The sequence below is a fragment of the Miniopterus natalensis genome, chromosome 8 (assembly GCF_054644295.1).
Source record: "Miniopterus natalensis isolate mMinNat1 chromosome 8, mMinNat1.hap1, whole genome shotgun sequence".
NCBI lineage: Eukaryota > Metazoa > Chordata > Mammalia > Chiroptera > Miniopteridae > Miniopterus > Miniopterus natalensis.
Genome location: NC_142088.1, coordinates 68,150,638 through 68,167,325, shown reverse-complemented (window position 1 = coordinate 68,167,325; position 16,688 = coordinate 68,150,638). Strand labels below are relative to the sequence as shown.

The 16,688-nt window shown below is 37.0% G+C and overlaps 1 protein-coding gene across 4 annotated transcripts in view; it reads left to right on the top strand.

The window, feature by feature from the left end:
* The first annotated feature begins 2,403 nt into the window (after positions 1-2,403).
* R3HDM1 (R3H domain containing 1) overlaps positions 2,404-16,688 on the top strand; it is a 108,934-nt gene continuing 94,649 nt past the window's right edge. For all 4 annotated transcript variants that reach the window (XM_087819879.1, XM_087819878.1, XM_087819877.1 and 1 more), the window contains exons 1-2: positions 2,404-2,494; positions 3,854-4,064. In XM_087819879.1, coding sequence (XP_087676005.1) covers positions 3,894-4,064 — 171 coding nt within the window. In that variant the 5' untranslated portion in view covers positions 2,404-2,494; positions 3,854-3,893. The remainder of the gene's footprint in view (positions 2,495-3,853; positions 4,065-16,688) is intronic.

The window sequence follows — 16,688 nt, the reverse complement described above, 5'->3', positions numbered from 1 at the left end:
ACAACGCACTGTCTTTGTGAAATAAAATAAAATAAAAATCTCACTAATAAAGGCAAACATATAGTGAAGATAGTACACCAACCATTTATAAATCTAGTGTGAAAACAACTAAAATAGCAATAAGTACATACCTACCAGTAATTATTTTATTTTTTTATGTTTTTAATCCTCACCTAAGGATATTTCTTCCATTGCTTTTCAGAGAGAATGGAAGGTGGGGTGGGGGGAGAAACATCAGTGTGAGAGAGACACATTGATTGGTTGCCTCCTGCACTCACCCCAACTGGGGCTGGGAATCAAGCCTGCAACCAAGATATGTGCCCTTTGCCAGAATCGAACCCAGGACCCGTCAGTCCATGGCTGACACTCTAACGACTGAGTCAAATCGCCTAGGACTCAATAATTACTTTAAATGTAAATAGAGTAAGTGCTTCATTCAAAAGACATAGAGTCACTGAATGTATTTGAAAATAAGACTCTTACATATGCTACCTGTACGAGACCCACCTGAGATCTAAGAACACACACGGATTTGAAGTAAAGGGATGGAAAAAGATACTTCATGAAAATGGAACCCACCCACCCCCCCAAAAAAAAAACCCCAGGAAGGCAATAGTTATATCAGACAAAATATAGTTTAAAACAAAAACTAATGAGACAAAGATGGAGCCGGCAATTCTACTTTGAGTGCTTATCTGAAGAAAATGAAACACTAATTCAAAAAGATATACACACCTCTATGTTCACTGCAGCATTACATACAATAGCAAAGATATGGAAACAACCTAGGTGTTCATCAATAACAAGTGGATAAAGAAGAAGTGGATATATATACAGAGTAAGATAAGTAGGTTTACAGTTCGTATGGAAAATAATACAATAACTGATAAATAATATAATAATAAACTCTGTTTCTCGTACTCACAACTGTAAACCTACTTTTACCCACCCTGTGTGTGTGTGTGTGTGTGTGTGTGTGTGTGTGTGTGTGTGTGTACAGGGATCTGTTGGAATGTGTGCATGCGTATACACATTCACACACCCACTGGAATATTACTCAGCCATGAAAAAAGAATGAAATCTCGCCATTGCAACAACATGGATAGACCTAGAGAGTATTATGCTAAGTTAAATAAGTCAGGAAAAGACAAACACTGTATCATTTCACTTATATGTGGAATCTAAAAAACTAAACAGGCTCATAGATACAGAAAAACTATCAGTACAAACGTATAAATAGGTCATGGGGATGTAAAGTACAGCATAGGGAATGCAGTCAGTAATATCACAGTAACTTTGTATGGTGACTGATGAATATTGGACTTTTCGTGATCACTGTAAGATATATAATTGTCAAGTCACTGTTGTACACCTGAAACTAATATAATACTGTATGTCAACTATACTTTAATTAAAAAGAGCTTTACATTCCAGAATGAAAATTAGACATGGGTTGGGTGGAGTGGATGACACAGAGAGTTTTGGCATTGATCTTTCACATGTCTTTAAAAATAGTCGTTCCATCCTTTAGAAACATTTGCTTTTAACAATGTGGGTTTCTTTGAAAATGTTAAATGGCTTATTATAGACCTATGTTCTTTTGAAAATCTCGAGTGTGATTATTATTCAAAATTACAGTCTTTTTTTAAGTCTAAGGAGTTGTAGCTCTGGAATAAAACTCTGAAAGTCATGGTTCTTGGTGTCAGATGATCCTGGTTGTGATCTTGGGCAAACCTTTTTTTTTTTCCTTATCTGTAAGTGAAGATAGTATCTGCCCTACAACACTGACCACATACTAGATACTTATTATATGTTAGTTACCTACTTTCTTCTCCCTTCTGCTTTTATTGGTATACTCTTTTTTTTTTTTTTTTTTTAAATATATCTTTATTGATTTCAGGGAGAGGGAGAGAGAGAGATAGAAACATCAATGATGAGAGAGTCATTGACTGGCTGCCTCCTGCACGCCCCCAACTGGGGATCGAGCCCGCAATCCGGGCATGTGCCCTGACCGGGAATCAAACCCCGATCGCCTGCATCCTGGGTCGATGCTCAACCACTGAGCCACGCCCGGCCGGGCACTGGTATACTCTCTAGGTGGCCTCTGTGACTTACTCAGGCTCACAGAACCAATACATGTCAAAATTAGTTGAAACTAAGCCTTCTGACTCTTGTTTAGGACAAGAAAATAAAATCACCAACAGTAATGTCTTTAATTTTCAAATTGCTGTACAGTGATCCATTTTACTGGGCTATTTTGTTAAAATGTTTTCTTTTCATTTTAGGCTGCTGAAAGGTATGATATATTTGATCCACGACAGTTTATTTCAGTCCAGGAATCTACAGTGGTGACAAGGACATGGGACTCCTCCTGCCAGATTCCAGATGGTTCAATACAATTGACATCCTGGCTGACAACTGTGAAAAAGAACCTTGGATTATTTTATTTTATTTTTGTGGGACACCACAATCCAAAATCCACAGAACACATCAGGTAACCTCTCCTGTCACTTGAGAAAAACACCCCATTTTCTTTTAAAATCTTACATATAAAAAGCAAGGAGCCAGGGTATTTTAGGTAACCTTTTCCTCCTTAGTTAGCTTATTGTTTTAAGAATGAAACAGTTAACCTTGGTAACAGAATATGACCAAGGAAGATTTGTTCTTTATTCACTCGAGTCTACCTGTGACTTTAGAATTTATTTCTCTCTCTCTTTTTAAAAACTTTTCAGATGTATTTGCCCTCTCAAGGTTTTATCATGGGATTTTCTTAAATACAAAAAAGTTGAAAAAATTTTACAGTGAGCAACCATAAAACCACTCCTTGATTCTACCATTAACATTTTATCATACTTACTTTAACCTGTACCTGTCCATCTATATCCATTCCTCTTTCTAGCTGTTAGTGTATCTTAATTTTTTTGATGCATTTCAAAATAAGTTGTCCTTGTTCTCACCACACAAAAAATTATAATTATGTAAGGTGATGGATTATGGTAATCATTTAGCAATACATACTTGTGTCAGATCATCATGTCACATACCTTAGACTTACACATGATTATAAAGCTAGAAAGAAAAAGTTGTTAACATCAACTTCTCTTCAAGTTCACATTTTTCTAAAATGACAGCTATCTCTGATACATTTCTATTTGATAGTCAATGTAAAGTCCCCAGTGTTTTCTTAAACTCACTAAAAACATGAAATATATCAGCATCTTATGTATTTGCTCTCCTAGGGAGACCATATACTAGACTGTCTTGTAATATGTGTTGTTTGGCATTGAATCACATAAGTCAGGAGAGTTTTAAATGCTTGATTCATAAAGCCAAACAGTTAATTAATCCATATGTGCAACTGTGGTTTGTATAAAATATGGCTGTTTATTTTTTAAATTATTTCCTTTTGGAATTGCAGGGTAATTTAAGAAATTTGGAATTTTAGAAATCTCGATACAAGCTATGATAGGAAAATATTTTTCTCACAAGATGATATTTATAATGTCCCTTTATAGAAAAATTCTAATGTGTCTAAATATACATTTATCATACCCCAGCCATTGCCTCCTATCTCAATATGGCTCACGTTTCTTAAGAACTTTCACAAGTGGTCTGTGCATGAAAATCACCTCAAACCCTTATTGTAGTTCTTATCTCATTGTATTATTATTTTTCCTTTAATTTTAACTGGCCTACCACTAAACTGTATATTCTTTGAAACCCACAATTTTGCTTCTATCTGGGTATACTCAGCATTGTTTCTGGAACACAGAAAGTACTTAGTCAATATTATGTGGTAACTGAATATAAGAAATGTTTTGGGCTAAATCAATTTTTTTTCTTTTTTCCTAAGGCTTCAAGTTCCCTGTAGAATTCTATAATAACCTTTGCTGATGAGGATGTCTGATACTGTTACTGTAAAAAATGAAACTGAAACAATGAAGGATTTGGAGGCAGAAGTGAAAGATACAAACAGAGTTGAAAATCTTACCAAATCAGAGAACTATGGGAAGATTTTGGCAGAGAAGAATGAACATTGTATTGACAACAATATTGATTTTCAGGTAAACAGAATTTTTCTCTCTGGATACAAATACTGAATATTTAATATATAATTATCCTCTTCATACAAAAATCACTTTCAGAATTCTAAAAGGATAAGTTGACCCATTGAGACATGCTTATCAGCTGGTTTTTGAACCATCTGGACTAGCTTATTAAGTCTAGCTCTTTGATTTGCTTGTATCATGTAATATAATTCTTTTTATTTCTATGTGGCCAATACTTTTTTATTAGCTTTCTACTTTTTCATTCCATTCTGCACCTTACCAGTATTATGAGAGTTCAGAATTTAACCTCAGAGCTCTTATAGAAGAACAGAGAGGTGGAAACTGCAGAGCTCTTTTGGCAAAAACAGCCTTCAGGGGAAGCACTCAACCTTGCCTGAGAAAAAAGATTGGGGAGAACAAAAAAGTCTCTTAAGGCTTTTGATGCTACAGGTATATGATGACTAGAACTAATTAACCACTGAGAAGGCTTTAATTCCAGGTATAGAAGGAAACTGAGGAGTTGGTCAGCTGATGCAAGATAGGTAAAAACTGTTTCAAGTAGTACTTATAGTACTTACTTCTGAGTGTTCCGGCAAAGGGCCAGCAACTTACTAGCACTCTATTTGTTTTATTTTTTAATATCTCATGATTTGTGAGTTGGAAAATAGAACAGGGCTTGGCTGAGTGCAGTTTCTATTGTACAAGGAGTCAGAAAAAAGGCCCTCACTAGTATTTAACTGGTGGATGGGCTGGCCTGGAAGATCCAAAGCTGTTTCACTTGCGTTTCTGGCACTTTGGTGCGAATGTCTGGAATGTAGTCTAGCTAAAACTGGGAACACCTACCTATAGTCCCTACAGCACGTAGGCCTCAGGGAAGTCAGACTTATTATGGTGACTCAGAGGTCCCAGAAAGAATGTTCAAGGAGCCAAGCACAGCTGCAAGGTCTCTTTTGACTGGGATCAGAAGTCCCAGGATGTCATTTCCACCATTGTCTTTTAATGATGTCAATAAAGCCAGTCAAGATTCAAAGAAAGAGGAATTGGACCCTGTCTATCAGTAGGAAAGACAATCAACCATAGAAAGTTATCTTAAAATACTATCTTTAACACTTCTGCTTTAGTTTAACTCTATGAATAAAGAATTCTGCTTCTGGCAGAAATATTCTTTTTATACCCTAAAGACCCTCATGGCTACATGCTAAAAATTATACCTGCATTTTTAATGATAAGTAAAAATGGCTCTTTTTAGTTATTTCATTCAGTCAGTCATAAACTTTTTTTATTACCCATTATGTGCCAGAAATGTGTTAGAAAATGATAGCATCTCATACACTTATAAAAAAAAACATTTAGGCCCTACTGGTTAAGTATATATAGTCAATTGGTAATTATCAAAGAAATTGGGAGGAATACTATGTATTTTTTTCTAGTCAGTTTTAATAATAGCACTTTTTAAAACAAAAAAATTGCCATGCCTCCAATCAGTACACTCAGTGATGGCACCATGCCAGGATCCTGATTGAATCAGAGAAAATCTGCTAAAATTCTATTGCATTCGTGGTTGAAATACTAAAAGACTTTTTTTAGTCTCTTTCCTATACTTGTTCACTCTTCTACATTATGCTTATCAATCAAGCTATTAATTTGGGTTATTGCATTTCCTACCGTCTGTTGTGTTGCTCTTGTTAATAAGTAAAAAAAACGTTCTGATGACCACTTTCAGATGGACCACTATACTATGGCCCAGTTGTTCAAACTATAGGAAAATTTCATGCAGCCTCCAAACACTTATTGAAAACGTATTCTGTGCCAGGGAAATACTGTAGTAAGCAAAAATGAGCATGGTCTTTGACATGTTCCATATAAGATGGAAAGGAGAAACAGAGAATATGAAAATTCACTTTATGTTTAATCCATTGAATGCCATATGAATGGCTTATTCAAATGTTTATTAAGAATGTACTACAGGACACAATAAAGTTGGAACTAGATTCCAAGATAGCGGCAGATTGAGTGGAAGCTACACTGTAACACACTTCCAGGACCAACTGGAATTACAACTAAAATACAGAAAAACCATCCTGAATAATCACCTGCAACTGATCACTAGCTGGAGAGCACTCTCATAACCAAGGACGAAAAGTGGAGACTGCATAGATACTAGAAGGAAATATGGAGGCATGAGAGGGCTGGCTAGGCTCCCACAGGCAGCAGCTGAAGGTCCTGAGGGATATCTCAGCTATGGAGAGTTCTCACTGAGAACTCTGGGGCCTAAACTCCAAGCTGGGCTTCCCAGCCCAAAGCACCTGAAAGAAAGGAAACCACATATGATCTGGCTGTGAAAAGCAGCCAGGTTTCTGTCTGCCAGGGAGAGATGGCTGGAAATGCAGGCACCTTCTTAAAGCACAAAGTTTCCTGTGTAGTCACTCACCTTGGGCTCCAGCAGAGGGAGGGCACAGTGGACTGGAGCATTGTGAGGAGAGTCTGGGATTGCTGGCTTTGGGGAGTAGCGCTAAGAGAGCAGCCACCTGGATTCCTGTGTTGAGTCATTTCCCCAAAAGGCAGAAGATATCTTTCTCGGGCAGACATTTACCTTACCTGACAGCTTTTGCCTGGGGATAGGGGTTGAGAAGCAATTGCCCCACCTGGTAAAAACCTCTCGCCCCACCCTGTGGAGTTTCTACAGCCTGAAGCTCATTAAGAGACTGAATAACAGCCTCTGGGTGCTTTGAGTCTTTGCCTGATTTGCTTCTGGACCCAGGGCTTGGAAAAGCGGACCTTGGCACTCATCTTGGTCCTGTCCAAACACACCCAGCCCCAGCAGAGGAAACCACAAGCTGTGACATGAGGAAAACTTCAAACAGGCTACTCCAGGCCAGTCACAAACAGCGTCTGACATTAGTCTGTACCAAAGACCATCCAAAAGACTGGGAGAGATCCACCAAATACATAGAGACAACCCAAATAGGCAGCCAAAATGGGGAGACAAAAAAGCCTCAAATGAAAGAACAAAAGAATTCTCCAGAAGAAGAGCTAACTGAAATGGAGATAAGCAATCTATCAGATACAGAGTTCGGAATACTGATCATAAGGATGTTCAACAGCATGAGAAAAGATATGGATACTATGAAGGAAATTAAGAATAACATAGTAGAAATAAGAAAAGCATTGGAAGGAATAAACAGATAGGTGAAGCTGAGGATTGGATTAGCAAACTAGAAGACAAGGTAGAAAAAAATCACTTGGAACCAAAAAAAAAAAAAACCAACAAAAACAAGAAACAGGAGGGCAGTTTAAGGGCACTCTGGGACAACATGAAATGTAACAAAATATGTATCATAGGAATGCCAGAAGATGTAGAAAGTAAGCTAGGGTTAGAGAACCTGTTTGAAAAAATAATGGCAGAAAACTTCCCTAACCTTGTGAAGGCAAAGACACAAGTTCAGGAGAGAGTCCCAAGCAAGAAGAACCCAGAGAGGCCCACGCCCAGGCACATCATAGTTAAAATGCCAAGAATTCAAGACAGAGAATCTTAAAGGTAGGAAGAGAAAAGCAAGCTGTTACCTACAAAGGAGCTCTCATAAGGCTGTCAGCTGATTGCTCATCAGAAACTCTACAGGCCGGGAGGGAATGGTATGAAGTATTCAAGGTAATGCAAAACAGGTATCTGAAATCAAGACTATATCCAGCAAGGGTATTATTCAAAATGGCGAAATAAAGAGCTTCCCAGACAAAAAAAGGCTAAAGGAGTTTATCACCACCAAACCAGTATTGCAGGAAATGTTAAAGGGACTGCTGTAATAAGTTGAAGTACAGAAACATAGACATAAAGAAATAAAATGGCAGTAGATAAGTACCTATCAATAATAACCTTAAATATAAATGAATTAAGTTCCCCAATCAAAGGACATAGGGTAGCTGAATGGATAAGAAAACATGACCCAAATACATGCTGTCTACAAGAGACCCACCTCAGAACAAAAGACTCACGCAGCATGAAAAAAAAAAACAAACTTCTGGAGGACTTTAAAGGAGGGATCAACAGCAGTAGAGTCACAGTTGGGGACTTCAACACCCCACTGACTTTACTGGATAGATCTACCAGACAAAAAAACAAGGAAACAGTAATTCTAAATGACACACTTGATCAGATTGATTTAATTGACATTTACAGAACATTGCACCCCAAAACTGCAGAATATGCATTCTCCTCAAGTGTGCATGGGACATTCTCAAAGATAGACCACATTAGGACACAAAACAAGTCTCTACAAGTTCAATAAGTTTGAAATCATCAAGCATCTTCTTGGACATTTATACTATGCAACTGTAAAAATGAAAGATCCCTTACCCTTTGAGACAACATGGTAGAACCTGTCGGGTATTATGCTAAGCGAAATAAGCCAGTCAGAGAAGAACAAGTATCACATGATCTTACTCATGTGGAATTTAATGAACAAAATAAACCAATGAACAAAATAGATCCAGAGACATAGAAGCATGGAACAGACTGAGGGATCTCAATTGGAATGCAGGGATGGGTGGATGGGGAGAAAACCTAAAAACTTATATGCATTTATGCATAACCCGTGGACGCAGACAATAGTGTGGTGAAGGCTGGGGGGAGGGGTGCAGTGTGGAGGGAATCAATGGGGGCTAAGAGGGTACTTGTCATACTTTCAACAATAAAGATAAATGTTTTTTAAAAAGTAATATGCATGTGGCACTAGTTACTCTGCTTGGAGCCTTTTGAGGTCCAAGATGCCTCCATGCCAGCTGTCTGGCAAGGGACTTAGAGTTGAAATAACTTATACAGAAGAGATTTAAGTAATGGATATTAGGAATGGAAGTAGAAAAAACTAGAAATTTTTTTTTTACCTAATGTAAAATAAAGTCGACCAAAATTACCTTTCAACTGGCTATGGAGTTACCTATTATAAAATGTCTTTTTCTAACATACTACTAGGTATTTCATCTTTCTTTGGTACCTCTAAGATACTGCCTAAAAGTTTAATTTTAAATAGGAACTATTCTTTTTACTCAAATTTAGATGTGTGTGCCAATTAATGTAGGTTTCCTATTAAGAATTTTTAATAAACCAAGTATTTCTCTCCTGTCACTCCTGAAAGTCAGCTACCGTGAATATGACCTGTATCTGTTGTCTTGCTTTCAACATAATAATATTTAAAGTGATTTAGGATAATGGAAATGTTTTCCTAAAGAACCATCCATTTCATCCATTTCCAAGTCTTAATTTCATGACCATCCCCTTAGTATTTATTTATTTATTTATTTATTTATTTTTAGAAAAACTCATTTTTAAATGAGCGGTTGTCCTAGCTTCTTTTAATACTCTAAAGAAATCTTATGATTTTCTACTATCTGTTAAGGATAGCATTTACATAAAAATAATTTCTTCAAATGAGAGAGTCCAGCAAACATTAGACATCACTTTGGATGGTTCCAACTAGAGATTATCTCGTAGAGCTTCTTGACCTTTTCTCTTATAAATAATTCAACTGTATGATGCTTTACTCTTTAAATATTAGTTGTCTTTTATATAAGTTTTAGGACTACTTTCCTAAGAATTTCTTAAGAATACTTTAGAGCTAATTTTAGAAGTCTGTATGTTAATGTCAAGAAGGTAACTTTCCCACATACTTGCTGTGAAGTTGTTCTAAATTGTTGATGATGGTCCCAATTAATTGTGAAAGGATTTTTGCTTAGTAACTTTTCCACTGCCGCACACTATTTCTATTGCAAATCTTAAGTTATGTGTTAGACTTTCTGTGATCATTAAGTATTTGGAATTTTGGGGTGGTGAGGTGTCAGGTTTCTAAATCCAGAAAAAAATTAATATTTTAGACTACTACTGATCTTTAGTATAGGATAAATGGGGCACGGATTGCTTTGTTTCCTTTTGTATAACTTACTGATTTTTCTGAGGGATAGATTGCTCAGATTAAATTTAGATAAATTGGTGATTTTTACTGTCATTTATTTGAAATACAAAATTAGGAATCTTGTGTTCTGCTTACTTATTAAAGATTCAAACTCAGCTTTCCCATTTTTTTTTACAGTTGTAACTTTGTACTTGACAATTGTTTTGCCTAGGGGTATTCATATGTATATATGTGCATATAAACACAATTCAAAACATACTTTGGAAAAATTCAAACAACAACCCCTCTCCCCATAAACTATTCATTGAACAGTAGGATGGCCAGTCCAAATTGTGTTGGTAACCCTTGTTGTGAAGGGAAAAAGAGAACTGATTTTTGTTAGCTAGGCTTTAGCTAGGCTTTATGTGCCAGTATGCATGAACAACTTTTGATATGAGTAAATTTTCCATATATATATATATCATCTGTTGAAGTAGGTGTTTAGTATATTCTCAGTTTCTGTAATGACCCCTTTGATAATTAAGATGAGACTTTTACATCTTAATATCCCCCAAGTTCTTTTGCATTTCTTTTTAAAGGGGAGAATAGGGCAAGTAAGGAGTAAGAAAGCGGTAGCAGTCCAATAGTATTGTCAGAAAAACTGAGGGTACCCGCCACACTTTTCTTACAGTGAGGTAAATGGCCATCATATTCCTTAATTGATGAAACATACAAAGAAGTTTCTGTTTAAACGGTTGAATAAAAGTCTGTCTATATAAAAAACATCTATTTTCCTATTTGTCTAACTTGAACGGGTGGGGAACGTCTGGCCTAAGGGCCTTATATGGCCTTTAAAATCACTTGGTCTGGCCCTGCCAAGGCAACTGCAGGTGGGACTCAAAATTCAATAAATCTAGGAGCTTAAGTTGATAATTTGTATGGCCCTCAAATGGTGTTATAAATATCTAAATGACCCTTGACAGAGAAGAGGTTCCCCGCCCTTGTCAAGAACAAGGCAAGGATGCCTGCTTTCACCACTTCTGTTTAACATAGTACTGAAAATTCTAGCCAGAGCAGTTAAGAAAAAGAAATAAAAATATCCAAATTGGAAAGAAAGAAGTAAAATTAATTCTTTTTTGAAGATGACAATCGTATGTGTAGAAAACCCTTAAGATTCCACAAAAATACTGTTGCAACTAATAAACGAATTTAGTAAAGTTGCCAAGTACAGAGTCAACACACAAAAACACAGTTGCATTTCTCTACAACAGTGAACAATCAGAAGAGGAAATTACAAAAGCAATAGCATTTACAATGGCATCTGAAAGAATAAAATAGGAATAAACTTTAATCAAGGAGGTGGAAGACTTATATAATGAAAATTATAAAACATTGCTGAAAGAAATTAAAGATAGCATAACTAAATGGAAACACATTCCATGTTCATGGATTAGAAGACTTAATATTGTTTAAATGTCAACAGTACCCAAAGAAACCTACAGATTCAGTAAAATCCCTATCAAAATCCAAATGACATTTTTTGCAGAAATAGAAAAACCTATCCTAAAATTCATATGGAATCTCAAGGGACCTGGAGTAGCCAAAACAGCCTTTAAAAAGAACAAAACTAGGGGAGTCACACTTCCTGATTTCAAACTACAAAGCTACAGTAAGCAAAACAGTGTGGTGCTAGCATAAATACAGACATATAGACTAATAGAATAGAAAGCCCAGAAATAAACCCATGCATATATGGTCAGATGAAATTTGAGAAGGATGCCAAAAAGATGGAGAAAGGACACCCTTTTCAACAGATGGTGCTGGGAAAACTGTATATCCATGTGCAAAAGAATGAAGTTGGACCCTTACCTAGTACCATATACAAAAATTAACACAAAATTGATCAAAGACCTAAACATAAGAGCTCAAATAAAAGTCTTAGAAGAAAATATATGGAAGAAATTTTATGACATTGGATTTGACAATGATTTCTCAAAGGAGCTAGCCAGAAGGACTTTCTCAGTCCCAGGCCCCACCTCCAAGACACCCCTACCTCACCGGAGTATCTCCTATAAACTGCACACCCACAAGGAAAGGGGCCAAGGAGTCAGAGCTGCCAGAGCCATTTAAAGTTGACAACTTTAAGAAGGGCTAAGGAGGTAGACTGCAAAACTACAAAACACACTGAAGAAGGTGGGTGAGAACCTCCAAATTCTTCATCTCAACAAGCTCCCAGGTGATGCCCATGGTTCCCATTGGCAGTGGGCAGTACTTTGAACATTAAGGATGTAAGATGCCTAAGAGAAACGCAGCAGTACTGGTGAAGGAAAACAACCATTATTCAAATGATTAGGGAAACTGGATTCCCTGCCCCTTGGCCATCTTCCAAAAGCACAAGCCCTCTGTCACATGACAGCAGAAACATACAGCCAAGAGCAGTGACAGGCTGGTTGTGGCCCCACAGACAATGGGAAGAAAGCCACTAAGAGGGACTGGCATTTCCAAGAAAAGTCAACACCGAGGTCTGAGGCATGACCATCAGTGGGCTCCATACCTAGTGCCATACCTAGTCCTTGGGAATTAAAGGTGTGGATTTCCATTTGAAAACCAAGGACATCTGTGGAGGTTATCGTCACTGCCATCACCTTTCATGGAAGAAGAACCTGAGGAAGAAATGCCACGACAGGAATGCCCTCTGTCGTTAATCCACCTGATGACATTTCTTCCAAAAAAGATTCTGAGTTGGCAAGAGGAGCTCAAGGTAATGATCAACCATTTTAGTGTTAGATTTATGGAATCAGAGTCACAGCTAAAAACTTTTCAAAGTTGATCTAAGCAATCCTTCCATTTTCCAGAGACCTGCACTCATAGAAGTGAATTGCCAAGATCACCTAGAGAGCCAGTGGCAAAACCAGGACTCAGTCCTAGCCTACCCTCCTTGTGCTTTTTCCAGAGCACCGTGCTGCTTCAATCATGACCTTTCCCAGCCTCATTTGACCTGACTACCCTAAAAGCAGCATCTGTGTTTCAGTGCATATTACAATAAACTCAAACTCTTTTTGCTGAGTCTTGTAGATGCTAAAATAGTTGCTGAAATCTGGAAGAGATATTTATACATCCATGTTCATAGAAGCATTACTCACAATAGCTAAAGCATGGAATCAGCCCAAATGCATCCAACAAATGAATGGATATTTCATTGTATTGAACATTATCCAGTAATACTCACCTTCCAATATGCAATATTATTTAGCCTTAAAAAGGAAGGAAATTCTGCAGTATGGTACAACATGGGTGAGCCTTGAGGTCACTGGGCGAAGTGAAATAAGCCAGTCACAAAAAGACATATATTATATGATTTGACTTATATCAGATATTTAGAGTAGTCAAAATCATAGAGACAGAGAGTAGAATGGTGGTTGCCAAGGCTTGGGGGAAAAGGAAAATGGGAATTATGTTTAATGGGTTCAGAGTTTAAGTTTTATAAGATGAAAAGAGTTATGGATAGTGGTAATGCATACAACATTATGAATGTACTTAATGCCAGTGAACTATACATTTGAAAATGGTTAAGATATTAAATTTTATGTTGTGCATATTTTTCCACAATAAAAAAAAAAAAAAAAAAAATGAGGAAAAGTGAAAGGTGTGGTTTAAATAATAAAATTTGTTTTAAAAATAATTTTATTTTTATTTAAAGCCAAATCTAGCTATCAAGTTGACATCAAAAATATAAAACAAAGGCTATTTTCTTTAATAAACTGAACTTGTTTTCTCTTCTTTATTGTGTGTGCAATGTGTGTATAGTAAGTTTTCTGGTATATATTATGTAATTTCAGTTCTTTGCTATTTAAAATGAAATAATGTGACTTTTATTCAATAATGCCACTTTGGCAGTTTATACTTTACCTGTGTAGTAGTGTATTGGCTTTCTATTGCTGCATATCATATTACCACAAACTTAGAGGTATAACAATACCCAGTTATCAACTCAATTGTAGATATCAGATCTGTAGATTAGAAGTTAGTTTAGACTCAGATAAGTTCTCTGTTTAGGGTTTCACAAGGCTGAAGTCAAAGGTGTTGGCTGAACCAGGCCTTTATCTGAAGACTGGAGAAGAATTTGCTTCTGGGCTCCTTCCAGGTGTTGGCAGAACTCAGTTCCTTGCAGGTGTAGCTCTGAGGTCCACAATTTTCTGACTGACTGTTGGCCCAAGGGCCACTGTGCTCCTAGAAGCTACCTGCAGCCTTCTCACACAGCCAGCCCCTCCATCTTCAAAGCCAGCAATGGTGTATCAGTTCCTTCTCACCCTTTGAATCTGGCTTGTCTTTAATGCTCCCAAATGAAGAATACAATCAGCTTTTAAAGGGCCCACTTGGTTGGGTCAGACCCAGCTGAATTATCCATGTATCTTATGACCAATTGACCTGGGACTTTAATTACATATTTGAAATCAGTTCCATCCTCACTTAGATTAGTGTTTAAGTAAATAACCAGGAGATTGGAGTGTTGGGAGGCTATCTTTGGAATTCTCTCTACCATAAGTAGTATTTGATCCACAAGAAGGTTTTTATAGGTAAGTGATGTAAAGTGCACTGGGCTAAGATTCTGAAGGTCTTGGGTTCTGTTTGACCGTTTAGTAATTCTGAGCCTGGACTGGGAGGTTCTTGAAACCAGAAACTGTCTTATTCATCTTTATAGCCTCAGTACTGGTACAGTGTCTGGTGTATAGTAGGAACTCATAACATTAATTACATAAAGTTCACGTTGAAATGATTTTCCCTTTCTGTCTTTTTTAACCTTCATTTTCATCACAGGCTTCTTATGAATTAATACTGAGGCTGTTAAATGCATGTGCAAATCTATTAAAATTCTAAACTATTACTATAGAAACAATGTACAGCATCCCCACTTCATAGATTTTTTTTTAAAGTTAAATCTCATACTAAGCAGAAGTGGGACATTGGTCTTCTGACTTACTAGGTGTCTAACCTTTAACAACCTATTTATATAGTGCTTTACTTTTTACCAAGCCCTTTAATCTGCCCTTTCATTGAATCTTTTCAAGAAACTTGAGAATTAGTACAAATAGTATGAACTTTTATACAAATAAGAGTAAACTGAAATAACTTGACCAGGGTCACCTACTAATAAGAAGCAAAACCAGAAATTTAAATCCAGTTCTACATATGAATAGGGTTTTTACTTGTCAGTTAATCATCTCTTTTATTTTAAAAAATTTTAATAGAAAGTTTTGTACCCTTGATATTTTCAATTGTAAGGAATTAAAGCAGAAAATGGGAGTCAGTTGCAAATTCTCTTCCCTTCTGCTGCCTTTTTGGTAGCATTCATCTATTGATTTTCTCCCAACTTTTCTTCCTTTACATCCCTACTCTATGTAGCATAACTCTTTTCATTCTATTTTTGGATATGAGTTACGATTAGAAATTTTCTTGAACAGATTAGAGAATAAATAGAAATAGAAGACAATACCAACCTGCAAAAGCTCTTAGGCAACTTGGCTGTGCATATGTGTGTGTATACGAGCCATTTTCTTCACTGTAAGAAAAAGAAAGTCATTTTTCTTTATTTTTTCTACTTTCCTTTTGTGTTTGTTACTGCTAATTTGTATGTAGTGTGCGTAACCCAGGGTCAAAATCCCAAAAATACAATGCTTCTTATCTCAAGAACTTTGGGCTCAAAACGAGGCCCAGGACACACTGGTACTGCAGATTCTCATTTCTGTTGGTTTTTCGAGGAAGGCTGTTTTGGATGTTAGAGTGACGTGATGACTTTTTTTCATATGTGAATCACACTAATCTATATATTAAGGACTTAACTGTTTTATGTTTGATACGAAACTGGCTCCCTGGCTTTAATGAGTATAAATGATAGGTATCTGGACCTAGTACTGTTTGGGATTGGGATTAGAGAGATAGATGTGAAGGACGCTGGAGGAAGGAAAGCGTGTTTAAGACCTATCTGGCTCTGGTCCACAGGCACTTCAGCTGCTTTCCCAAGCCAAAGCGTAGGATCACACACTAGAGCTTTTGCCCTGGTGGGTTCACCAGTCATGTGGTTGATGATTTGACAATCGTGTTGAATATGTGTATTGGAACTTTGACTTCTTTTCTTTATATCTGCTTCATTGCCTTACCTTAGACCAGGCAAACAGGGTTCTGTGACTGATAAACTGGTGATGAACTGCATACAGTGTTGAAAAGGGTCAGTCGATAGGTAGTTGTACTCTGACTCAGTGTGCATTTGCCACATTCTTAGTATATTTGGAACTTTGCTGAGCACAGCTACTTAAAATTCCTCAGGCCCAGCCTGGCGTGGCTCAGTGGTTGAGCGTCAACCTAGGATCCAGGCGATTGGGGTTCGATTCCTGGTCAGGGCACATGCCCGGGTTGAGTGCTCAATCCCCATTCGGGGGCGTGCAGGGGGCAGCCGATCAGTGACTCTCATCACTGATGTTTCTATCTCTCTCTCTCTCTCCCTTCCTCTCTCTGAAATCAATAAAAATATATTTAAAAAAAAAAAAAAATTCCTCAGGATTTTTGTGGGGGTTTTCCCTCCTAACTTTGCCTAAAGCGTAATATGTTATAAAATACTGAAGAAGTATATTGTATTTTGCTGCTACCTAAGAAGTTACCTTATAAGTTCATTTAGCTCAATTAGCACAGAAATTGTGGTAATTTGCTCACTTACAGAAAATGCCAATCCACTGAAGGATTTTAGAGAATCTTCTACAGG